The 26,776-nt window shown below is 47.7% G+C and overlaps 1 protein-coding gene across 1 annotated transcript in view; it reads right to left on the minus strand.

The window, feature by feature from the left end:
- The window catches only part of LOC147668996 (polyphosphatidylinositol phosphatase SYNJ1-like), a 287,979-nt gene that overhangs the window by 23,132 nt on the left and 238,071 nt on the right, over nucleotides 1–26,776 (minus strand). The window contains exon 7 of the mRNA XM_086948301.1: nucleotides 16,351–16,412. Within this exon, the coding sequence (XP_086804427.1) occupies nucleotides 16,351–16,412 (62 nt within the window). The remainder of the gene's footprint in view (nucleotides 1–16,350; nucleotides 16,413–26,776) is intronic.

Raw genomic sequence — 26,776 nt, forward strand, 5'->3', positions numbered from 1 at the left:
CTCCATGAATGTAAAATACTCTTTGTCTCACGTACTTGTGGACTGATATTTTGAAATTTCTGCTCGTATTAAGGTTTTAAGACCCTTGTTTTCAAAAATACCAAACATTTCAAAGGATGGAAGCGTTAAGGCTGTTGTCTGACATCTGTTACTTCGATGGGGAAGTTGGAATTTCACGTTTTATATTAGCTATCAAACTGAATTTTAAGAATGGGTCTGAATAGGATATACTGTTATCGGGGATTTGGGGTGCTAGATGTTTTCATATTGTATAGTTGCACCATTGTTTTAGTATGTTTAATGGACAAGTGTCCCAATAAACTTTTGTTTAACCTAACCTACAAGTCCCACAAGTGCTAATCGGCACAACACACCAGGAGGATAAATGAGGCTAGCTGACCAGGAATCCTCAAAAGCAACCTCAAGAGATCTAGGACCAAGTCCAAAATATCGAGATCATAGTCTGAATGTCTTAAGCTCATTGCGGTGTTGGGAAGGCCTGGAACACCACCATGTCCACTATGGCCCCTATGATGTGGATCTGCTGTGTCAGCATCAGATTGGACTTTGGTTTGCCTACGGAAAACCCCATAGATGAAAGAGGGCAATCCTCATTAGAGGTTAATCTACACCTGACTCCAGCAAACCCACCCTGAGCAGCCAGTCATCGAGACATGGGAATACAGGTATACCCCAACTGCAAAGATGGGCCGTGACCACGGCTATCAACTTTGTAAAACATGAGGAGCAGGGTTGAGCTGAAAGGGTAAAATGCGTAACTGAATAGGCTCTGTATCCACCATGAACCGACTGTAGTGTACATGAGACTGCAGGACTGGCACAGGGTAGAACATATCCTACAAGTCTGTAGGAAGGTATCCAGATTTTAATGATTAAAAATAAGCCTGAGCCCTCCATCCTTTTTGGGCGCCAGGAAGTAGCAGGATTAACAACCCTTGCAAATTACCGAGTCAGGTACCCTCTTGATGGCTCCTTTGGCCAAAAGTGACTTTACTTTGTGAAAAAGGATGGTGGCATGATCTGCCAGCAATTGAGAAAGAACGGACAGTATACAATTGAGGATGAACTGAATGGTGGGGAATATCGTTTTTGAACAATTTGCAACACCCAATGATGCAAAGTATTGGATTTTCAGCCAGGTAAGAAACATTAAATCCTGCCTCCTATCGGCTGTACTTTTTCCTGCAAGAGGAAAAACACAGCATGGAACTAATTGCAGTGGGTGAGGAGGAAGTGTTAGACTGCTGCCCTTGGTGGTGCCTTGGGCGCGGGCAAGCACCGTGCCCTCTAAAGCTAAGCTATGAAAAGTCTGACCCGGCTACTTAACTGGTTAAGAGGACTGCCGCTGCTTATATGCCAGACACCGTGAGCAGTCTCTAAACTTTCTGTACTGCTAGAGACACTAGCAAGCCACTGAGAGCAAATGTGGTTAATAGTCTAACCTACTGCTGATTAACTTCACGAACAAGTGGTGACTGACTGATGCAAGTCTTTCTCAGGGGTCAATAATGGCGTCTTTGCATATAATTAAGCTGGCGTTTTCTTTGTGCCCCGCTCCCCTAATTAAACTAGACCTCATTTTGAGAGACTGCTTGTGAATTCTATAGTTTTGCAGCTGTAATGTGCAGATTCTCAACAAAAAACACAACATAACGTGTATTTGTAAAGGCGCATGTTCACCCGTCGGCATCTTGGTGCTGAATAACAGATGTTTATGGTTACCCAACTCAATGGCACTCATTTTATCCAACTCAGAAGGATGAAAAGCTGAGTGGACCCGCCGGGACTTGAACCTGGGGTCAAAAACAGGCCCCTACAGTGGACACTTTGGTGCACTAATCGGCATTGGTGGAAATTTCAGAGGCTATTAGGGACTGTTTGGACGCAGGTGGCAGTGCGGCTCTAATATTATTGAACCTCTCTGCCGCGTTCGACACGGTTCCCCATCAGCTTCTTCTTTCTCGTCTATCAGCCATTGGCGTCACTGGTCTGGCTCTAGAGTGGCTGACTTCTTTTCTTTCTCTCCGGACTCAGCAGGTCTAGTTGCCCCCTTTTGCGTCATCGGCTAAGCTTCTTGCCACCGGGGTGCCCCATGGGTCAACTTTAAGTCCATTATTGTTAACATATATGTGACACCTCTGATTGTCTTGGCTGAACAGCTGGGCGCCAAAATAATAGCTTATGCCGATGACATACAGCTGTTGTTCACCTGGCCTGCTATGGATTTGGATGTTGCCTCTGCCCAGACCTGTCTCTCCTCAGTTTTTAGCTTTTGCCTGGCGAAAAGATGCGCTCTGCGCATCTTTTTCGCGCAGGCGAAAACCTGATGAGAATAGTACGGGAGACAGGAACGCCCCCGTCTTTCATTGGCTAGCTCCATAAATGGAGGCTAGCCATTGGAAGACGGGCCTGTCCGTCAATGCCGGACCAGATTCGGGGGCGTTCCCGAGATTTTTTGGCTTTTGGCTACGTCACGCGACGTCAGCCAAAAGCCCTTGGGAACGCCCCCGAATCTGGACCGGCATTGAGCCGCCACCCGCCTTCGGTGGGCGGGGTTTATGTTGTGAGTGCGCAGTCAGTGACATCGGTAGAAGACTTGCGAGAGAGGGTCGGCTATTTTCTCCAGCCACCGCCTTACCTCAAACGAGACTTGACTATCCCTGCCCCTAGAGTTACGGTCCATAGGGAACACGTCCCATTTCCTCCAAGCCCCGTCCGTCTCTGTACCTTGACTTAGTTCCCAGAAAAGTAGTGACGTCAGCAGATGTTTGCAGCTGTCCCGCGCCGGCCATCGGCCCCGGAGCCTCGTTTTCACCTTCATTTGGGAAGCATCTGCTGTGCATTATAACGAAATTGCCCTCCGACTCCGGGCCCAGATAGAGTAAACACACTTGTGTGGGCGTGTCACGGAACCATATTTCGGTCATGTTTCCGAAACGTTTAATGATCGGAGCAGTGGAAAAAACATACAACGAAGCACGAGCTTCTAGTTTTTTAAATCTTTGTGGGGGTGGACAACGCCTGCAGCTGTTCAGTAAAAATGGACTTTACTGCATGTTCGTGTTCTTGCGCCGATGCTCCTGCACGCATGGTATAATCATAGGAACTGAGCTTTATATAAAGCATACATCGCACTCGGACTTCCAAGGGCTGCCAATAACAGATGTTACTGTAATTACCAAAGCCACCGGTGCTTTATTGGCCCTCAGAAGGATGAAAGGCTGAGTCAGCCCTGCCAGGACTCCACAACGTGACTCGCAAATTACACAGTCGAGTCTCCTCACTGGTTCCTCTTGGGAGGTTCTGTACCTGGCTGGGAAATCCCCCAGAACCGGTCTTGTCTCAGCAAGAAAAGCTGCGACACGTGCGCGCCGAAAGCATCGTTTTATCGACACCCACTTCCTCGCTGAAGCACGGAAGAGGAAGAGTGCTGAGGGGAAGGCTGCCTCCTGCTGAGGTGAGGGCGGGCTTCGAGGCCGGCTCCTCCGGTGGGGTGAACGCACCTTTCTGAGTCCCTATAGCCGGAGGAGCTCCCGGCAGGGCCCGCAGATGTACGGGCGACGGAGCAGTCTATCGGGGACGACATTGGCTGTTTAAAGCGCTTCATACAGCGCTAGGGATCGTGCACGGGCGAGCCTCGGGTTTTGGTGCTGCCTGTGCATAGAGGAGCACTGCAGCAAGGCGGATCCTGGAGTTTGCTGCCCCATGTCGGATACGATCCTCCCTAAGGGTCTCCTGAAGATGTCCCTCAGGCTGCCCCGGAACTGGGATTTCCACCTCAAGGCCGACGCCGCGAAGATGTGTAAGTTGTAACGTTTCGTGATCTGCTCGCGCTCGTTTGTAAATGGCATTCATTCCTGGACTGACGACTGGCCACAGACTACATCCCACACAGGTTTAGACTGAGGTCAGGTAGCAAGTGTGTGGCTTTGTAGCTCAGTGGGCTAGTGCACCTGCTGCAAGGTACTTTGTGAAAGCTCAGAGTTGAAATCCCACCTGTGCAGGCTCAGCCTTTCATCAGGTTGATTAAAATGAGCCCCACTGGGTCATAGTAACAGCCTACTCTTTCCAATGCCACATTGCCGTTGTTCGCAAGAGATTAGTAAGGGTCCCAAATGCAAGCCAAAGGAATAGGACACCCATCCCCTGGCTTGGTATAATAAAATATGTAATTGGGGTGGAGTGAGCTCCCCAGTCCCCTGATCCTTGGTGCCACTGCACCTGATGCACTGTCAGTAGCTACGCACTGGCAGTTTGGATTGCAATAGCCTAGTGATGTATTGTACCAAAGACGAATGTGCGCTTAGAGAAAGGGGGCAGCCAGCGCAGAATCCAGTCCGAGCCCTGGAGGAGTCCAGACCGTGTCTTGCTGGAGCCCGGCACTCTAGCTTCAGCTGGATCACACCCACACACGCACTATCCACCCCTTTCAGAAAAAAGCGAGGAATCCCTACTGAGCGCTTTATCTCTCTTTCCTCCTCCCCCACCTTCTGTCTCCACACACACACACGGAGAAATGCTAATCTCAAAGCGCCCTTTAAATCAGAGGCAATGCCCACGCAAACTATTGGCAAACAAAACACAATGGCACACGGGCACCCTCCAAGGGAAAAATGCTTCGCACCAAAACGGAGCATTGTGCCCGAAGCAGCGGGGCGCGGAGCCTGGAGTCACCAGGGAGAGCGCAGGGTTATGATTGCGGTCACTTGTGTCAGGTGGACAGACTGCAGTGACCACAACCTCCGCTGTCGTCAAGGACAGGTGGCCACGATTGTCGCGCCTTGTTTCTGGGCTTTGGAACGTACCATGTGCCACGGACGCTTAAAACCCGTGACCATGGTCAGCATCCATTGAACTGGAAGCGAGCCCCGATAAGAACTCAGCAGGTCAGGTGCTCCCTGCAGAGGTCTTGGTATCACACATTGTAACAACTAGCAGGACAGACTCCGCCTTTCATCATTCTGACATTAACAGAACAGGCACCGTTAAACTGGGGTCTATATGCAAGCACTCAGAAATGTCGTATTTGAGATGCCAGTGTACATAAATGATCAGTGTCAGTAAAAGATAATAAAACTGAAAATGACGTCACCCCTGGATAGGGCTGTGTAGATAGCGCTTACCCGGATGTAGAAGGCTAGACTTCAGTCTCCATGCCAATAACACAGCCTCCGTTGTCCACTTGGAGAGACAGAAGGAATTGTGTGTTTAGTCACAGCAAATAGGCAAATGATTTTAAAGGGGGAGGGGAACATCCAATGAGCCATAGATCAAATTGGTGGGGCTCTCTACAAAGGACAATTGTGAAGTGTATATGCATGTATGTGTGTTTGTATGTATATATTATATACACATATGCACAGTATAAGTACACACGTTTTCTTAAAATCTTTGCCCCTTCTGATCATAGTGGGAAGCATCTTTAGAATTAAGCATGTGAAGACTGCCTTTTAGCAAGTGTTTTAACTTCTAGTAATAGATTTCCTTTGTACCTGGTTGATCTAGCATGTGATGACAGGAGTGTAGTGAAGTACCAACTGTACCAGCTTGAGCGTGCTGGCGCCAGACTCATTAAAGTTAAGAAGGACCATTAATAATCATTTAATCTGCCACTTGCTTGTCACAAAACAGAAGGTGAAGGCATGATAAGTAAACTCAGCAAATGGGACCTCTGTAAATAAGTTACAAACGCGAGAATCTGAAATTGTGTCTTCCTGGCCATTTCTTTAGCACAAGAGGCTGACCTTGGTTGTTCTGGGTGTGTGGGTGTGTGTGGCTCTGGGTGTGTGGGTGTGTGTGGCTCTGGGTGTGTGTGTGTGTGGCTCTGGGTGTGTGGGTGTGTGTGTGGATCTGGGTGTGTGTGGCTCTGGGTGGGTGTGTGTGGGGGGGCTCTGTGTGGCTGTGTGTGGGGGGGAGCGTGCTGGCGCCAGACTGATTAAAGTTAAGAAGGACCATTAATAATCATTTAATCTGCCACTTGCTTGTCACAAAACAGAAGGTGAAGACATAAGTAAACACAGCAAATGGGACCTCTGTAAATAAGTTACAAACGCGAGAATCTGAAATTGTGTCCTTCCTGGCCATTTCTTTAGCACAAGAGGCTGACCTTGGTTGTTCTGGGTGTGTGTGGCTCTGGGAGTGTGGGTGTGTGTGGCTCTGGGTGTGTGGCTCTGGGTGTGTGGGTGTGTGTGGCTCTGGGTGTGTGTGTGTGTGTGTGTGGCTCTGGGTGTGTGGGTGTGTGTGTGTGGATCTGGGTGTGTGTGGCTGTGTGTGGGTGTGTGTGGGGGGGCTCTGTGTGGGTGTGTGTGTGGGGTGGGCTCTGTGTGTGTGTGTGGGGGGGCTCTCTGTGGGTGTTTGTGTGTGTCATTTGCGAGAGATTAAGCTATTGGCATTGTAAATCACAATGCCATTTATTTGTTTAAAAAAAACAAATAAAAATAATGTCAAGAGCAATGCCAATAGCTCTAACTTTAACAAAGGCAAAACCATTGCATTGTAAATGCTTGTTACTTGGTTGGCTTCTGCCCAGTTAAAGTGCAATGAAAATAAAACCGAAATCTTACTGTATGGGCAGTTTACTTAACATGTTAGAGAATCCTTGTGGCCCATGGACTCTCCCTTCCCTAGCTCCGTGGGTAACCCGGCAAAAAATCTCGGGGTGTGGTTTGGGGAAGACTTAAAATTTGAGGCCCACATAAAAAAAAGTACCTGCGGTGCTTTGGCACCCTTGTGGCTCTTCGGAATTTTTTTCCTCTTCTACCTAGAACGGCTTTCTCGAATACAACTTACTGTATGGGTCTACCAGCCCCCCTAACACCAGCCATAGTCATTCGCACCAGGCTCCCGCCCCAAATGTTAGACATGGACATGGTCTCCGCATCCAATCACACTCATGATGAGTCCTCCAACTACCATATTCGACACTCAGACCATCACAGCAACATAGACACAGAGTAAGTCCAGCAATTTCTGATATTCGGGCATTCGTGATGGAAGAGATCATCGACCTAACCTCCAACCTCCACATCCCACGCTTGGACTGTCACTGCGACATGAACAAGGCAGACAAGAGATGCTCAGTGAGCCCAACAAATCTAGCTAGCAGGCACTTGGTGCAGGAGGAGATCATCGACTTAACCTCCAATCCAAACAGCTCGGGTTGGTATGAATCTAGCAGAGATCCCAAGGATGCTAGCAAACTAGTGGAGGAGAACAATGCTCTACTCCAAGCCTCACGCCAAGTCAATACCCACCTGGATAAGTAGCATCAGCAGCATTAAATGAACCAACGACCCAGACACCAAGGACTGCTGGTCTCCAGTTGAGTAAGCGAACAACTTACCAAGCAGAAAAAGGACGGGTCTATAAGGTAGAATCTTGGCAACGCTTCTGTAGCCCATGGAGCATATGGAACTCTCCTACTTAACTCAGGAAGAGTGGGATGAGATGTTTGCCTCAAACAACACAGAAGACGACAACGAAGCTACACCAGTGAAAACCTAACCCCTGGCCAAAACCCCTAAATCAGGGTAAGCTGCAGAAAGGCACAATTCCCCAGACAAAGGAGACCAGCCCTCCATGGCTTACCATTCAGCAAACAAGCATGTGGCAGGGACTGATGGCAACAACGCCGACCTAAACAGCCTCATTAAAAGGGCTCAAAAGGACTCAAGGGAGCTAACCCTCAGGTGCCCTTGCTCCTCCACTCGAGAAACTGAGCACATTACTCAGCACCTTAGATACCCTCTGTGACAACCTGAAGGATGTCCTCAAGCCTCAAACAACCAAGCAGAATCCTCTCCCACCGGGCCATCCCTTGCGAAACGGAGTCAGACAAGCACTAAAACAGCCCGAGCTAAATATCAACACCGTTCCACCCAGCTCCCCGCGAATGGCCCCACTTCACTCTGCTCGCAATCAACCCCCGGCGCTCCATAAGTGACCACAGCAATTGGGCCAGAGGCAGCCTAACAACACAGAAAAAAAAGAAAATATTGGCACTACTAACTAGGTCATGCCAACACAACTTGAATGAACCTCCCTAAAACATTCTACCAGCTGCCACAACCACAGCCGGAGTGGGAGCAAGACCAAAACGGTGCCAGAAAAGGAAATCAACAGACAAGAACTTCCCTAAAACTAACTGGCTGAGGAAACGGTCATCTTTGGAAACACAGCTTTGACACCAAAAGGGCAAAGGGAAGACACTCCCTGAGGAACAGGGCAACAACGGATTACACCATTAAGGATAAACCATCCCCTCACAAAGTGGGCCAAGAAGCCAGGCCGCCATGTGCAGATCAATTCCATACAATGCACCCTGAGACTGGTACCCCCCCCTCTGCCCCCCCACCTCGTAGGCCCATAATCTAAGGAAAGGGCCACCTAATACCCACAACCACCCATTAGTCATCATGGCTGAAAAGAGCCTGGATGGGGAGACCAGTGGCATGTTAATCCCATTACTGAAGATGTGCAGTAACCCTTCCGGGGACCAGCCCTGCAACAGGGACCTAGTGTTAAAAAGAACTATTCAAAACAGATCAGAACGGCTGACGGCACCAGACATGGGAACATCGAGCACCGGCTCCATTTGAGCGCTCCCTAAAATGAGGACAAAGTGTTACTCTGTTTCATCCGCTTTACCACTCAACAGGAGCTGACGACATCCTCAACGGAGGAAACATCATAATATTGCTGAATAAGATTCCAGCGCTTGACGGGGCAACCTCCTAGGACATCAAATTCATCCAATTTGTAAACACGGATCAAGGGTACCAGAGAGATTTAACAAAGGCCACTTGGGGCTCATTGGATATGGCCGACACGGTACAGAGCAAAAGCAAATACTTTTTGGCATGGTGCATAATTGTGGAAAAATATCAAGAACCCAGGCACCTGTATGCACTGAGGAGGGCTCCAGGCCGTCAGAAAGGGAAATTGAGGCCACCACAGCAGCCCCACTCAATCTCAAAAAATGCAAAGGGGGAAACCCCATCGAACAAGGAAAACGCAACTGAAAAAGTCCCCTTACTCCACTACATGATTCATCATAGGGAAAGGTCAATGAACATGCCTAAATCTGTAACGGTACCCAAAGCAGCACAAGCAGACACCAAAAATCCTGACCATCCACCCCCACGACTCTGCTCTTGGAACTGGGCCTAGCAAGCAAGATTGGTGACCAGGATCTTCTAAGCATTTTCGAATCCTTCGCAGTGCCTGCCTTTCAGGAGACATGGGCACAGGATCCAGTTGCAATCTTGGTCTTGTCACACAACGTAGTCCCAGCAACTAAGGAGGCAAAATGTAGTCACAGCAGGGGGCTCCTACAATCTGCGCCTTCAACTACTATCAAAGCAAGATGCAGTAAACAGACTTGGACAACCTCCAAATACTGCACTTAAGAATGGAAGTGGGGGGCAAAGCCACCACAATGACTTTAATAAACATTTATGTGCCACCCAGTCATAATCACCACTCAGAGAATCAAAAAAAGCTGTATGAAAATCTCATCAAAGTAGAGGTGTCCCACTCGAAGTTCATGACCATAATAGTAACAGGCAACTTCAACACGTACTTGCAAGGCCACTCACCAAAGAACAAAATCACTGAGGCACAGGAGCACCAGTGGGACATCCCAACACAAGCAACAATCGAGGCAGGGAGGAGTTTCTCAAATGGTCTCAATTAGCTAAGTTAAATGGAACATCTGGGCTTTAGGGCCCTCAATGGTCGCTACCAAGGCAACACTCCTCCAGCTATGATCTTTCAGTATTTCCAAAAAAACTCCTTGAAGAGTACACATTTACCTCTACTACAGCTATTCAATCCTTCAAAACAGGTGAAAGACCAGAGCGAACAGCACCCTCAGGAGCTAGAACTCGCTCGTGTTGTAACTCATAACTGTCGCACTGCATATCTGCTCAGATGGTTTAGTCAAAAAGCCAGGTTTTTAGGCCCTTCCTGAATTCCTGTAGGGTGGGGGCTGTTCACAGTTGGAGGGGGAAGTCATTCCAGGACTTGACTGCCAGGTGCAAGAAGGTGCAGCCGCTAATCCTGTAAATGCAGAGCATATGGGCCAAGCAGAGGGATGCAGAGCATAGTTTTTGGGTGGGTTGGTGGAAGTTCACCATGAGGTGGGGTATAATGTGTTTCCATCTCGGGAGGTCGAGGATGAGCCTGACTGCAGTGTTCTGGATGGTCTGAAGTCTGTTTAGTAGTTGTGAGGTGATTCTCACATAGAGGGAGTTGCCATAGTCCAAACGGCTGGTGATGAGGGCCTGGATGACAGTGCATCTGATGCTGCCGGGGAGCCACTTGAACATTTTCCTGAGCATGCGCAAGGTGAGAAAGCAGGAGGACAAACCAGCATTTATCTACTTCCTAAACGTGAACCTGCTATTGAGTATGATCTCGAGGTTTGAGTGCTCTTTGGGTGTGGGTAAGAGGCTGAGTTTCGTTGGCCACCAGGAATCATCCCATTGGGAGTTGCTGCGCCTGAAGAGGAGTACTTCAGTTTTGTCATTGTTTAGTTTGAGGACTCTGTTCTGCTTTAAGGATGCACCTGTTGATTTGATGTTAGTGGGGTCTGCGGATAGGGAGAGGATGAGCGGAGTGTCATCCATATAGGAGATGAGTTAATGCAGTAGGATCTGACCAGGGTGGACAGGTGGGCCAGGTATGTGTTGACTAGGGTTGGACTTAGTGAGGATCCTTGTGTGATGCTGCAGATGACGTTTTTGGGGGTACAAGGTGTAAGGTGGGAGGAGGGCACTTTGAGCCGGATTACGAATCTGGAACTCAGAGGACCGCCAGACTCGTGGTAGCACGGTGGTGGCAGTCCAGCCACCGAAGCACCGGCAATCCAACCGCCCCATTTGAGTTGGGTGGTCGGACCGCCCTGGGACCGCCACTGCCGTCGGGAAACCTCTGTTACCTAGAGGTGGCATGGTGGTCAGAGGCCGCAATATGCTTGGCGTTACCGCCGTGGTCCCGCCCAGCATATTACAAGTTTCCTCTCCTCCCGGGTTTACATGGCGGTTCGTCCTCCATGTCAACCTCTGAGGAGAGGAAACAATGGGGGCCTACAGGACCTCCATTGCCTCCTCCCTTTGTGGACCTTGTACCTTGCTGATGGTACTGTTCCCCAGGTTAAACATGCGGTGGGGGCACGGATCCGTTGGTGCTCCCAAGTGTATGGAGCTCTTTATTGTGACAGTTGTCTGCGCCGTGAGTGGCCTCTATGTGGTTAGTGACATTTTGTTGGAATCGGTGAGGTTGAGGAGTCTGTAGAGTTCAGTTACCAAAGAAAACCAAAATCATGAACTGCTCAAGAAAAACTCAGCTGGTTTTTAGTCTCCACCAAGGTTAACGTAGTCAGCGACTATAAGTACCTCTGGCTTACATTTGACAACAAGTGGAGCTTCAAGCCACAAAAAGAGGAGACAAAAAGGAAAGGGCTTGCACTGGCAGCAGGGTTAAGGGTTTTATTCAGAAATCTGAATGGACTTTCATACAGCCCCATCTTAGAAACAGCAAGGGCAAAGGTGAGGCCCACCCAGTCATACGGAAGGGGAGCCCTTTGGGGCAGGCACTCAAAAATCCCGGACAGTACCACTGTAAGAATCTACAGGGAAATTCTCAACTGGCCAGACACACTACACCTTCTCAAATCAGGCTGAAATTTGGACTAATTAAACTGTCTTCATCAGTATATGCTATAGGCTCAGCCCCGCCAATGAAAACACCATAAACTATCATGTCTGGCTAGAAATAACCAACAAATCTCACTCCACAGCCAGAGACTACTTCTAAAGATCAATGGACTCACTTGTACTAGCACAGCTGTGATCCTCCTTACCCAGCCTTGAAGTCTTCAAAAAAGTTGTCAACAAAGGGCATCATCCCTAGAAGACTGGGCATCACTTGAGAAGCGTGCTCATGCTTGGATGCCGCTAAACAGCTATACCTTGTTAAAGCCGCAGCAATACCTGGTCGAGGCATTCAGCTGTAGAATAAAAGGGAACTTTTTGAAACACCTCCTTCACACACAGATGTGGCCCAATGGTTAAGGACAAAAGGAGAAGCCGTCTGTAGGCTGTGCGGTCACTAAACGGAGAACACACTCCATATAATCTGCCTTCGCAGGTCCATGGTAAGCCTTCGCGGTTGTTGGCTGAAGCCTTTTTGGATTCAGACTAGGGTGTATTTCTGTAAACAAGCCATACTAGCCTGCCTAAACTACGGAGACCCACGAGCAATCTCTCAAACAGTAAAATATCTCCAGGGAGTTGACAAGGCTTTAAGGGGGTTACCTTCTCATCCAATACAAAACTGCCAGCCCCAGTTTTCTTTTGAGTTGTATGTTTTTTGTATTGTGCTAAAAACAATTAAAAAGGGCCGGCTGATGCCCCATCTAGCAACCCATTCCCACTGCCTAAACCACTGGACTTGGCACCAGGGAACCCACCAGTATAGCATTACAGCAAAGAAATCACTCTCAACTGTGTATCATTACAGTACTCAGCATAAGTCCTCCTCCTTATAAAAGCATTTCACTCTACCACTAGCCGTGCACATGCTCTCCTCTTCACACAAGCACTTTACTCCTGCACCAGCTCGCAGCCTTAAGAATTAACATGTCTACAAGTTTATTTCTCAGGCATAATTCCATCATTTCTAGCATTAATTCCAAATGCTTTAGGAATTCAATATTTCTTTGGGATAGGAAAGATCTTGTTGCTTTCAGACCCATCTCATGGCTTATACAAGTGTATAGTGAGATCACATTGATGGTCACCAACTGAAAGCCTTTTTTATTTAAGGTTTATTTAAGGTTTTTGTAGAGCGCGTAGTAACCCTTGAGCATCCCAGCGCTGGACCTAGTAAGTTGAAAGGAGGCGGAAGTCAAGAATGTTCAAAAAGATCAGGGAAAAAGAAGAGTTTTCAAAGATTTCCTGAAGTGAAGGAGGTTTGGTTCTGTTCTCAATTTCCGGGGAAGAGAATTCCAGTGCTTCGCCGTGTTCACAGAAAAGCGACGTCCACCTGCACGGGCTTTTTTCACTCTGTGTACTACGATGAGGTTCTCGTGGTCTGACCGGAGTGATCTGGTAGGTTTGTAGGGAGTGATACAGTTTTTAAGGATGGGAGGGCCTTTATTATGGAGGAGTTTAAGTGCCAGGCAGAGAGCCTTATACACCACTCTTTCTCTGACTGGCAGCCAGTGAAGTTGCTTCAAGGCCAGCTTTGCTGATGTTCTGGCCGGAGTGTCAGTGAGCAGCCGGGCAGCGGCATTCTGGATTTTCTGTAGGGTGTTGAAAGTAGCTTCGGGTGCTCCTAGGTAGATGGCATTACTGTAGTTCAGCCTGGACAGAATAAGGCCTTGGATCAACAGCTTCCGGGAGTTGGGGGGCAGCTGGGGGAGCACTTTCCTACATGACCTAAGGAGTCCAAAACAAGTACCCGCCGTTTTTTTTGCCTGGGTTCTGAAGGTCAGGTCTTTCTCCAGCCATATTCCCAGGCTCTTGACCTTTTGGGGACCGGGGGTTCACCTAGACAGGCGGGCCAGATGTTGGGAGGCAGGGAGGGCCCTTTTTGTCCAAGAAGCAGAATTTCAGTCTTAGACCCATTAAGTTTAAGTGCTGAGTTGTTCATCCAACCATGTATTTCGGAGAGACAGCTGTGGAGGTTGGAGGGTTCTTGATTGGGGTGGGAGAGGGTTACCACCAGCTGGGTATCATCAGCGTAGCTGATGATCGTCACTCCAAACGGGATGACCACCTCCTCCAGTGGGGACATGTAGACGTTAAATAACGTGGGACTTAGTGACGAGCCCTGAGTCACTCCACACCGGAGGCGAATAGCAGAGGAGCGGCTGTCATTCTCCCAGACTTGAAAGGAACGGTGGCTAAGAAATGACGAAAGCCATCTCAGAGCCCTGCCCTTCACTCCGATATTTCCCAGGCGCTGGATTAAAACCTGGTGGTTGACAGTGTCGAAGGCCGCACTTTTGACATTCAATATCAGCCATCGGAAGAAACATGAAACAATTGGTGGACTTTAGAGGAAAATCCTTTATCATCAGCCATAAAAACACATGTGAAACCAGCTATGTCATATACATGATCGAATGCGATTGTGGTCTAAGATACATAGGCAGCACCATCTGTCCCATAAAGAAGAGGATACTAAAGCATGTCTGAGTTGTACAAAATAAGGACACCAACTATGCTAAAGCTAAACACCTAGACATCCACCCTGGATATACATGTAAAACATGAGTTATTTTGGGGTTGCACATCTTCCCCCCCAAAAAAGAAGTGGAGACAGGACACAGAAACTAAGACGGCTGGAGACTCGTATGATAATATGCTTCAGAACCAAGCATCCACAAGGTCTAAGCGCCGACGAGGAGCTATTTGTTCATCTTTAAAGTCATTAGAAGGCCACAAAAATGAAAAGACAGCTCTCAAAAATCTTCCATGGACTGGCAACCACACAGACATAAGTCCATCCAGGTATCCATTGGGACTAGAACTAAAATAGTGGGTGCCTTCTGTGCCAAATGATTAGAAATGCTGGCAGGTATAATCAAATGTAGGAATTTTTCTATGCCATATCGTACCTCTAAGGAACTTTTCCATGACTCATGGCACTGAGCCAGTTTACGAAAGATATGGGTTGATAACTAGAAGTGGGTTATAGAGTAATACTTGCTGGTTGTATGGACACTGCATTCTAATATAATGAGTCATGTTTGCAGGAATGGAACTATTATAGGGTTGAAAATTATGATTTGGATGTATAAATGGACTCGCTTGATATATTTTCTATGGCACTCAGCCGGTTTGCAAGAGAATTGTATGTATATATATCAATTAAGTCAGTAGGAAATAATGACACGAAGCCATCACTGATAGAAACTGCTGGCAAACTGGAAATCGAATTATGTGTACATACGCATTCATTCTCAATGGCAGTGTATATATGCATGATCAACTACATATATAAGGCTCACATTATCATTAGTATATTGTATGCACATAATTTCAATGAAGTGACGTTCTTTAAGCAATGGTAGAGAAACTACAAACCCAGAATGCCTCATAATGGGCAAAATGGGCGGTCTGTATAAAAGTGCAACTAAAGTCACACACTCATATATAAAAAACTTGGTTCGACATAAACCATATCTTTATTTGCTGCCTGTGCATGCAGAGAAACAATCAATTAAAATCCATATCCAAAGCTGCGGCTATGATTCACATCCATACACAGTCTTTGAAGTAAGGTACCGTGGTGTACCATGATGAATGCAAAATAAATGTCTAGCCAAATTAATACTGTCTGGTAGTCTTTATCAAGGCTCATTATAATGCGGTCTTTGATACCGGTTACTTTGTTTTCTGTCAGCTTCATTAATTTGAATCGTTTTTAGTGGTCATAAAATAGATGTGATGTTCCACTAGTTTCTGCAGTTGATCTAGTTAAATCCTTTTTTGAGGTATGCAACGCTTACAACGCGCGCGTTACCACGACCTACCATTACAACGCGGTCGTAACAACGAAAGTTGTTACCACGCATTGCGCTGGGGGGCGCTCAAGGATAGGAAATGATTTAATTTACTATCCCAACACCTTCCCTCCTATCCACGGGGACTGGTGTTGGAATAGTAAATTAAATTATTTAATTTTGCGCCCCCCCAGCGCAATGCGTGGTAAAAACTTTCGTTGTTACGACCTCGTTGTAATAGTAGGTCGTGGTAACGCGCGCGTTCTAACATCATACATACCTTTTAAGAGGATTCTAGCGACGGTAGAGATTTGACATTGAGGTTTTAGTTGTGCCAGATGGTCACTTTAATGCTGAATTGCCAATCAAATTCTTTAAACCATTTTGCAGTGTCCCTCCTGTGCATGGACACATTGAAAGGTGTCAAGATATAAGGATATATGTTATGAAGAATTCACTTCCCTAGTAGTTTTGATGCTTGGATCTGTTCTTTTTTTCCTCACCTTCTTCTTCCACTGATTTGAATGTAGAAAATTAAGTAGCTAATAATGAGGGAAAGCTGGAATGGAAGGTTATGGCTTTAGAGTTGTAATTATGTTCTATGAAATTTAATTTGAAGCTTTAAAGCAAGTTTTCAAAATACTGCAGTATTGCACAAGGGGAGTTTCTCAAAGTTTCTGGGCTGATTACCTCATGAAAAGTGAATATTTACTCAATTAACAAAGAGAATTACTTGTGTATACAACTAGAGTATAATAATGTATCACACCGTTAAAGTATTTAAAATATGTAAAAATGAATTAAAACAATTGTACCTGTCAAATGCTGGTGCATTGGCTTCAAATCCCCTAGACATCCTTACTCGATGGGATCCAACCTGCCCCAAGAGAACCATACTTAAAGTTATTCCTTTAATGAGAGCATCAAACACAAAATACATACAAAATCTTGAAATGTTGGTTTAATGTTTAACAATCTGCACTCCTCCATTAGGCCATGATTTAATATGTGTGATTATATTACACTATATAAAACTCCGGCATTTACTGTGTGGAAATAAAAGGTTACCAGTGGTAAAAGATCGTCATGGTGGTTACACTGTCTACCTGCAGATTCCTCACCTGCAGGTTAATCCTGGGCACCAGACTGGATCCACCAACTTCAAAGCTGTCACGTCGCCAGTAGGGCACTCTGCCTGCAGAACGCCGCAATTGGCGTCAGGTGATGTCACCATGGCCATATAGTGCCTACCCCTGCGTAACGTTGTCAATGTCATCTATGTTTTCAAGGCCTTTGAAGTGAACATATGAACTAAAAACTATATAGAGTAGTTTAGTACTAAAAAGTTCGATCACCGGTGGCAGATTAGCCCAGCACCATGTGACTCTGGGCAAAAGCTTGCTTAATCCACCCGACAGCCCCCCAGCGCCTAGAGACCCTTACGGGTGATTGTGCGCGTTAAAAAAAAATAAAAAATTAAACCTACTTGTAATCTAATTAAACTTTTCCTATAACACACATATCAAACGGGGAGTCAACACTACTTTGTCAAATGACAAAAAGAGGTTAACAGCGGACAAGAGCTCAAGATTTGCAACTCAGTGACCGGTCTAACCAAAGTGATCGTTACTAAAAATACAGTTTTTAGAATCAACATTTATAACTGACAAGAAGGTAAGATCCCTTGGAGCACAACAAAAGGAGTTGGTGAATAGAGATTAGTCCACCCCTTCAAAAAACACATCACAATAGGAGATTTGAATAAAGAAGGCTGGTCTAGACGACAGAGGAATGCCGAAACTGGAGCCAAATACCCTTTTATAGTGCCAATCGCATACATCCTTGGTGCCAGTGAAAGTGCGAACTGCAAGACCTGGGACAACTTAGCCTACAAGGGATCTACAGTGTCAGTGCACAATGAAATGAACTTGTTCCTTTTCCTAGAACAAGCTGATTTAGTGGAGGGACAATGAGCTGACAAGAGGCTGCAGCTGGAAGGAGGTAGGATGTCCCCGGTCAATCTTCAAACATTAAGGTGGAGGCATCAGAGATTGGGATGCAGTTCCATTCCTTCAACTGGGAGAGAATGTCTGGTCTGAATGGCAGCCTGAGCGGGGGACTTTGGGAGAAACTCAAAAGGTCTGTATACCACACCCTCACTGGCTAATCTCATGCAAAGAGAAAGACTAGGCCACAGTCTTAGAAAGACTAGGGCACAGTCTTAGAAAATCTTCTTCTGAACCAGACAATCAAGGTTATTGGGGAAATGTTTAGGTCAACTGAAAGTTCCACTTCAACTGAAATACGCCCCCCCAAGGCTCCCATCAAAGTATACTGGAGGGCATAGAATTTATGGCATCGAGCATATTCTGAGAAGGCAAACAAGCCCACCTGAGCAGTGCCGGTGGAAGTTGACAATCATGATCGGCAGGACAACACCAATTCAGGTGCTCTGCTTTGACATTTAGAGACCCCACTAGGTGGTTCATGATAAACCAGATCCCTTGGAGGTGCACCCAAGACCATGGTTGCAACATTTCCAGGCTTGAGTGCCAGCCAAATCACTCACAATTTCAGAATGTTTATGCGAAGAACCTGCTCTTCTGGAGACCAGAGATCTGATCCCCAGATGAGCTGCCAACCAAAAAGTGGAGGCATCCATCATTCAAGTAGCCATGGTCAGGAGAGTGAAGGTCATCCACTTCTGCTGCAGCACTTTGAGAGATTACATTTAAGTAAGACAGATCCCCCCCATATTAGATCCACTACTTGTGGAGACACCACTGCAGAACCCCCAAGTGCCAACATGCATACATGATTATGAGAATGCAGGACGCCAGCAGACCTAGCAGTCAGAGGACTTTCAGGACTGGGACTCTCGCACTCTGTTGAAAGAAAGGGGCCATTTCCTGGATGTCTGCATTCCTCAGAGGAGGAGGAAAGGCACAGGGAAGGGTGGTGTCAAAAACTGACGACATGAACAGGAGTCATTGGGATGGCTTCAGGTGAAATTTGGGCTTGATGACTGAAAAGCCTAGGTTGAACAACAGCGAGACCATTGACTCAAGATTGTACGGTATGACCTTCGGTGAGCCAGCTTTGATCAGCCAGTTGTCCAAGTACGTGAAGACTAGTATGCCTCGATTTTCTAAGATGGGCTACGTCCACTGCAATCACCTTTGTGAAGACTCATGGTGCTGAAGTCAAGTCAAATGGGAGTACTGCAAATTGGTAGGGCGCAGAACCATCACAAAGTGCCAATACTTCAGAAGAGACTTCAGAACTGGGATGTGAAAATACGCATCCTGCAGGTCGAGTGACACCATCCAGTCTCCCACTTGCAGCACCAGTAAAACCTGAGCTAGTCAGCATCTTGAACTTCTCCTTTGAGGAAGAATTTTAATTCCTTTGAGTCCAGGATCTGACACAGACCACAGTCCTTCTTGCAAACAAGGATTATCAGGAGTGCCATCCATGTCCTATTTCCTGTTCTGTACGTAGGAGTCTTGCCACTTCTTGTTGCAGGATAGATCCGGAGGGGTAGCAGAGAAAGACTAGGGTGAGATGGGGTGGAGCCTGAAGAAAGGGAAGGGTGTACCTCTTTCCACAATTTGAAGGACTCGCTGGTCTGAAGTAATGGTCTTCCATATCAGTAGAAAGGATGACATACACCCTCCCAAAGGATCCTTGTGCGTTTAGGGGAGTGAACTAGATGTTCATTCCTTGGTGGTGTAGGTAAGGTAGGGGAGGGGGAAGAGGCTTGATACGAGGATCAGCAGCCCTGACCTCTTGCCCGTCCTCTATATTGTCTGACAAGTCGATGGACATGATATTCTGCTCTCATAGACTTGCTGGTGCGGTTACTAACGCAGAGTATCTAAGCTGCACCCTTGCGGATCATAACCCTCAGCTAAAGATACAGTTGGGCGAGCAGGTGTCCCCGATCCTCAAGTGGATACACCTAGCGCAGTTTTTGCAAGAGCCCACATTCACAGACCCACTGGGGAAAATATATGAAAATACTTTCAGGTTAATCATCACACTAAGGAATAGGTGAGCACCAAGAGCGAGACTTTCAAGGTGGTGGTAAAGGGGACAGTGTCTTGCCCAAGTTGTGTGGGATCGGTGGACTATAGTCTGAGCTCACCTCTCTGGAAAGTACTATTTGTAGGCATGAGCGCAGAATGCACACCGGCGGAGCAGATGAGGAGTCACTTCAAGAGGCCCGAGACAGACAAGCCGAGGTTGTAGCATGCTTCCGTACACTCATGCACCGTGAATAACTACAGCAGGACCACACTGAGGGGGCCAGAGCAGGCAGGCTGCTTGTCTTGTTAGTGCACTCAGAGGGTAGGGACACAACCACAACACAATTGCTTAACCAATCTGGGGCAGAATTGCACACGCAGGTAGACATTCATGCAGAATTCAAACAAAATTGCAAAACACTAAACAGGTCGCGGGATCAGGCAACAGAAGGGGAAATTGAGGCATTTTTGGCAGTGGCAACGCTCCAGGGCCTTTCCCAGGCTAAGAGAGAGGAGCTGAGTGGGGCGTTAACGAGGAGAGGGATCAAACTACGTATCAAAGACCTGGTGAGAAATAAAACACTGAATGTTACCAGAAACATGCAGAGACACTCACATTACATCTGGAATAGCAGAATAAAGAGACGTTGTACAAGGGAATTCTCCCGCCAACCACCAGGGAAGAGCTTGCTGTCTCAATTCAGAAGGAGTGGAAGGCTGCACCAGAGGTATCATCTGGCAGCCCCTCTCTATGCTTACTCTCGACTACAGGATACTTAGCAAGATTTTGGTGGACTGCTTACGTCCACATATGTTGATGTTAGTGCGTGGATGCCAAAGCAGTTTCATACCACAATGAAATGTCCCTAAACATCAGACATCTATTGCGCGTTCCCGAGGAGATACGGTCCAATGGAAAGTTTTGCAGGCGGTGATGAGGCAGGTGGCTCTGGGAGAGGGCTGGCTCAGATGGGTCACGCTCCTATGCTCAGCCGGGAGTTCAAATGAGGCCTGTATATTGGGTGCCCCCTCAATCTCCAGGGGGCTGAGGCAGGGGTGCTCACGATCTCCTATGTTGTTCATGCTAGTGTTGTACAGTTGGAGGGCCTAGGGCCCAGCATAAAACTACATGACGGACTGCATATCATCTCTCTGTATGCTGATGAAATGCTGTTGTACTTACGGGATGCTGGAATGGGCTTTGCCTTGAATATGCACCTCCTTGACAACCTAAATAGGCTATTTGCCTATGCACAAACTGGTCTCAAACATGTGTATTTCCTGCATCCCCTGTCCGGCAGCGGGCTCTTGGAGCAGTGCAGTAGCTGGGCTTTAAATGGGAACACAAAACTTTCCGATACCTTGTGGTTAAAGTACTTCATAGTGACAGAGATCTCTGAAAACATAACCTAGGGGAAATCTTCTGGGTGCCCAAAAAATATATAGACTTCTGGCGCTCTTTGAAGTTGCTCATGATAGCTCAGTAGACATTGTCTAAGATAATGATGCTACTGTGCGTTCTATACCACTTCAAGAACCTGCCAGTCTGGATCCTCTGCTCCGAGTGCATGGTTCTATACACGTTACTGAGCGAGCTGGTATTGGACAGTGGGTGCTGTAGGGTCTCAATGGAGGTAGTGAGAAGGCCTATATGGGAAAGCGCGCTCCCAACTCACAAGCGTACTTCCTGGCGGCTAACCTCCAGTGGGTGGCCAAGTGGTTGGATGGCCAGGGACTGTCAGAACTGGGAGCTGCAGAGGACAGTGACCAGAAGGGGTACTCAGACTGCGAGGGATCAAGAGTGCTGTTGCCATCAAGATAGTTCATTAATTGGGAATGAACATAACTCTCCGCCACCTTGCTCATGAGTGGAAGGAGCGAGATGGGTTGATAATTGGAGAGCACTTCGGCCGGCATCTGATCTTTCTTTTTAATAGGAAGCACTTGGGCAACCTTCCAATCCAGAGGCAAGTTCCCTTCACTTAAAGAGGTATTCAAGATCTCAGCAATAGGGGCAGCCAGAAGAGGGGCAAGGAGAGCATATTTATGAGCGGGCAGAATATCCAGAGGAGATCCGGATTTAGCAGTTTTTAGCATGGCTTCCACCTGCAAGACCGGAATAAGATTAAATTGATTCAGCCCTTCACCTAAGCTTTCAATTGGTACAGATCCAGGATGAAAAGGCAGAGCATGATCAATATTTTGGGGAAGTTGCTTGTAAATTAGATTGATTTTGTCATCGAAGTACCCAGCTATATTATAGTACAGTTCCTGCGAGGGGATGGTCTGTTTGGCGCATGCAATAGGGTTGGTGAAGGAGTACAGAACTTTATAAAGATCCTTTGATGAATTTCCTGCCATGATTAAGTTTAGTTATACAATGAACTTTGGTTGCCTTTTTTAAATTCTTCTGATAGGTGGAGAGGGCCAGTTTAAATTTAACTCTTTCTACGTAAGTCAACAGTATACCAGTCTTCACTTTTTTTCCGCAAGTTATTAAGCTGGTATGTCACAGGAGCCAACCTATCTATAACCTCACTTAAGGTATCATTAAAGGCACAAAGTTTCATAGCGACATCGATACATTCATTAAAGCATGGAGGGACGTATATTTTGCTACAAGAATCAAGCGTGCCTTTACGCCAGCGCCTTTGAAGAGTATTCAGGGGACGTCCCATCCCTAAGTGTTTGAGGCATCTGTTCATTCGAATAGGAATCATAAAGTGGTCTGACCACATCAGTGGGCAAGTGGGATCAGCAACCATAAGGGAAGAATTGGTTAATATATAATGCCATCACAACGCATTTTTAGAAACTACACTCACAACGTATTCCATTACAACGCGTACCATTTCAACGCATAATACTTTTAGAGCGACAGTAGGGTAAGTGTTGGATAGTGTAAGGATAAAAATACTAATTCCCACTCCAATGAGTGCAACAGTAGGGTAGGTGTTGGATAGTGTAGGGGAAAAAATTACAATTCCCACTCCAGTGAGTGCAATAGTAGGGTAGGTGTTGGATAAGGGAGGGGTAAAAATTACTATCCCCCCTTATATTGCGTTGTACAGACATGCGTTGTAATGAAATGCATTGTAGTGACATGCGATGTAATGGCTGCGTTGTAATGGCATGCGATGTAAAGTGTGTTGCGTTGTAATGACTGTGTTGTAAAGGTAGTGCAAAGTAATGACTGCGTTGTAAAGGTTGTTTCCCCCTTGAGACAGATAAGCTATGCAGCAGCCCGGACTACTTACTACGCGTTAGAAACAAACATTGCTGTGCACTACTAAAACATTCCTATGAATATTGTTTGTATAACTATCTTCCCCGCAAAATAATAGAAAGAAAATATATTTTTTTAAAGTCTCTTGATCAGATCCTGTGGACAGTGTCCTGTTCCAGTAGCTAGTCAGCTTAAAAAAATAAACAAAAAATAAAAAACCTGCTCCATCGCACGTATAGATAAAAGGCAAATTGAGGTCACTGGTTTTAATTGTATAAACTGGTTAATAATTTAATATAGTGTACATTCGTACAGGGTTTGATGCGTTAGCAGTTAACCCGAAAACAGTGATCTTGGAAAAGGGAGACCACTCGGTCAACCTGAACGTATGGATGGGTGCCCCGATCCCCCGGGAAACCGTTGCGGGCGGGGGGCGTGTCCCGGCCGGTATGCCCATAGCGGCGTGGTCGGAGCACGCCCCCGCCGCCTAAAAGGGTTGTCCTAAACACGCGCCCGGAAGTCCGTGTACCTATGGGCGGGATGGGGGCGCGGTCCCGCCTTCCCCGCTGCTGGATAAAAGGCGCGGGAATCCAGGGAAGCGTCCTCTTGTTCCTGCGCTCTGAAGGCTGCACCACTCGTCGCTCGTGAGCCCTCAAGGGAACAAGCTGCAGTTTTTTGAACGGTAATCTTGTTTTTTTCTGTTTCAGTCGTCAAGGCGTAGTTGGGGTTCGAGTCACGGCCGTATAACAGGCAGAGGTAAAAGCCGTACGCAGACATGCCTGGCAAGAAGAGTGGTAAGAGCTCCGAGATGGAACGAATGCTGCGCACATTGGTGAACCAAGTATCGCCAGAAACAGGACAGAAAATTCGGTAAAGTAGACCAGCTGGGCCGTGGGTTAGCGGCCCTTCGGAAACAAGTAGAGGCCCAAGCGGGCCCCTCTGGGCGACCTAAGAGGATCGTGGGGCCTGCTTTACCAAACATTACCCCAGGGGGGATAAGGGGAAAAAGAGGAAGGTGAAAACGGTTCCTAGCGAGGCCCCAGTCCCGATGGAGGTCCCACTGGTCCCAGTAGCTCCAGCGTCCAGCCCGGTACCCACACCGGATGGGGGATTGCCAATCCCTGTGGTTATCACACCGCTGGACGACAACCAAATGCCTCCCGAACTAGCGCTTCAGTTGGCGGCTGTGTTACCCTGGTTGAAGAAGGGAGCGGGGGGATCCGAGGCTGTGGAAGACCCGGCCGAAGAAGCTAGGCTGATTATAGAGCAGCTAAGGCAGACAAGGGGTACTGGGACAGCGAACGTGCCTTCTATTTCTCCACAGGTGGCGAAGGTGGTCGTTGTCGAAAACCAGAATAAGTCGACGGACACGGCTGGAGGTGCGGCGGAAGCCGATAAGATATCACTCCCAATGATGGGGGAGGGCGCGGTACCCTCAAGGCGGGAAAACTTGGCTCAACATATTCCCATGGCCACTAAGGAACTGGTGTGGGATAATAAATATATAAACATGTTTTCATTGTTGACTGATCATCGTGAGTTAGAATATGCCAAGACTCAGAAGGATTTATGGCACCCCAGTGTATGGTGGGCAAAAATGGCGGAATTCAGGGTCGAGGAGTCCATGATGAATTGGATCAGGGCATTTTCTATTTTTGTAGCGATTATCGCTGAACGAACACCGGAACTGTCGAGTGACCTGGCTTGCTACCAAAGCAGGATCACGAGCTTCCATGAGAAGTATGGGGGAGAAGAATGGAAAGGGTATGACATGGCTTTTAGAAAAGCGAAAGAGTTTAATGAATCACTGACTTGGGATTGTTTGGATACTGTATCATGGCATGCGCAGCTCCTGCCGGGATCAGCGAGTGTTTCAGGGTCGAGCACAAGCGGCTCCAGGGCCTTCACACAAAAACAACCTCAGCCCTTTCGACCAAACTAAGGGGGGACTCTCAGCCCAGGTCGGGCGGGAACAGAAATAAGCAAGGAGTGTGTTGGGGGGACGTGTAGCAGGCCGCAAGGAACGTGTAGGTTCAGGCATGCGTGCTCTAGTTGTGGTAACACCTCACACCCCGAAACTAGCTGCCGATCCAGAGCCAATGGTGCCGGAGGTAAAGGGGGTACAAAACAGGATTGATACGGCACTGCGGAAGTCAACACCATCGCCCATAGATATCCTGGCTTTGACCCCGTGGCTCAACAAATACCCTGATCATGCGTCCGCCGGGATCCTGCGAGATGGCTTCTCATATGGCTTCAGGATCCCGGCGGGTGATTTTCGGGGGGGGGCCCTCATGTAAGAACCAACTGTCAGTTCAGCGCAACCCGGCGGTTGCCGCCAAAAAGATCGCCAAGGAGGTTGGCTTGGGGCGGGTTGCAGGACCTTTCTGTGACCCACCAACGGCCGATTTTGTGTGTTCCCCTTTAGGGATAGTGCCTAAAAAGGACCCGGGGGAGTACAGGCTCATCCATAATTTGTCGGCACCAAAGGGGGCTTCCGTTAATGAGGCGATTGATCCTGAAATTTGCAGTGTAAAGTATGCATCTATCGATGACGCAGTTGTAATGTTGAATCGCTTTTGCCCTGGTGCATTGTTAGCAAAATCGGATATTGAATCTGCATTTAGGTTGCTTACGGTGCATCCCGAAGATCACCACTTGCTGGGTTTTACGTTTCAGGGGAGATACTACATGGATATGTGCATGCCAATGGGTTGTTCAATTTCGTGTGCATATTTTGAAATGTTTGGCTCGTTTCTGGAGTGGGTGTTCTCGAAGGCCACAGGGCACCAACATGTGATGCATTATCTTGACTTCTTGTTTCTCGGCCCAGCGGGCTCTCGGGACTGTGCACGGGCATTGCAGGACTTCTGCGTGCTCATGCGGGGTTTCGGGGTACCGTTGGCGCCAGGTAAGACGGTGGGGCCGACTACTTCACTGGAGTTTCTGGGTATCGAACTAGACTCAGTGGAGGGTTGCTTCCGCCTGCCAGAGGAGAAGATCGCCAAATTCAGGGCTTCCCTGTTGCAGCGTCTTCGGAACGAGAAAGTGACACTGCACCAATTACAGCAAACCGTGGGTCAGCTTAACTTTGCATTAAGGGTGATACCGATGGCCCGTCCTTTCTCACGATCCATTGCCCAGGCCATGGTGGGCCTCAAGGAAGGGCACCATCGCACGAGACTGTCGGCAGAGGTTCGCCAGGACATGCTCATTTGGCTGGCATTCCTGGCGGACTTCAACGGCCGAGTGGTCTGGAGCAAAGCCCCGGCCTCGTCAGCGAAAATAGGCTTATGGACCGACTCGGCGGGCAGCGCAGGGTTTGGCGCGATCCTCGCGGCCCAAAGATGGCCAGCATGGTGGGAAACAAGCGGTTTGACGAGTAACATTGGCTTTTAGAGCTCTTCCCCATCTGGGTGGCTCTGTCGGCATGGCAAGAGGAATTCAGAGACCGCTCGGGGGCATTTTGGTCCGATAACATGACTGTGGTTGAGTGCATTAATCAGCAGGCAGAACGCTGCAAATGGATATTGGGATTGTTGAAAGAAATTGTGTTGAAATGCTTGAGATTAAACGTACAATTCAGGGCTAAACATGTGCCGGGTGTACTGAATAATGCAGCTGATGCACTCTCTCGTTTCAAAATGCAGGCTTTCAGGGATTGTTTACCCTCAGCGGAGCTAGTGGCAGCGCCATTCCCCGAAGCACTATGGCAAATCGGCGCCCCGGACTACAAAACCTCGTGGCAGCCAGTTTAGCGCCCAGGATGAGAAAAGCTTATGAAGGGGCGTTCCACTCGTACTGCCCCCTTTTGGGCCCGGCATGGGAGCATAGATGGGGCAGGAGGGGTCCTTTACCCAATTTTTAGTGGCACTTCATGAGGAAGGCCAGTCAGCGGCAACCGCAAGTCGATATAAGGCCGCCATATCATTTATGGCTCAGCTCCATGGGATCAGGGACCCGACGGACTCCTTTCTAGTCAGGAAG

Source organism: Lissotriton vulgaris, unplaced genomic scaffold (genome assembly GCF_964263255.1).
Source record: "Lissotriton vulgaris unplaced genomic scaffold, aLisVul1.2 SCAFFOLD_2649, whole genome shotgun sequence".
NCBI classification, from domain to species: domain Eukaryota; kingdom Metazoa; phylum Chordata; class Amphibia; order Caudata; family Salamandridae; genus Lissotriton; species Lissotriton vulgaris.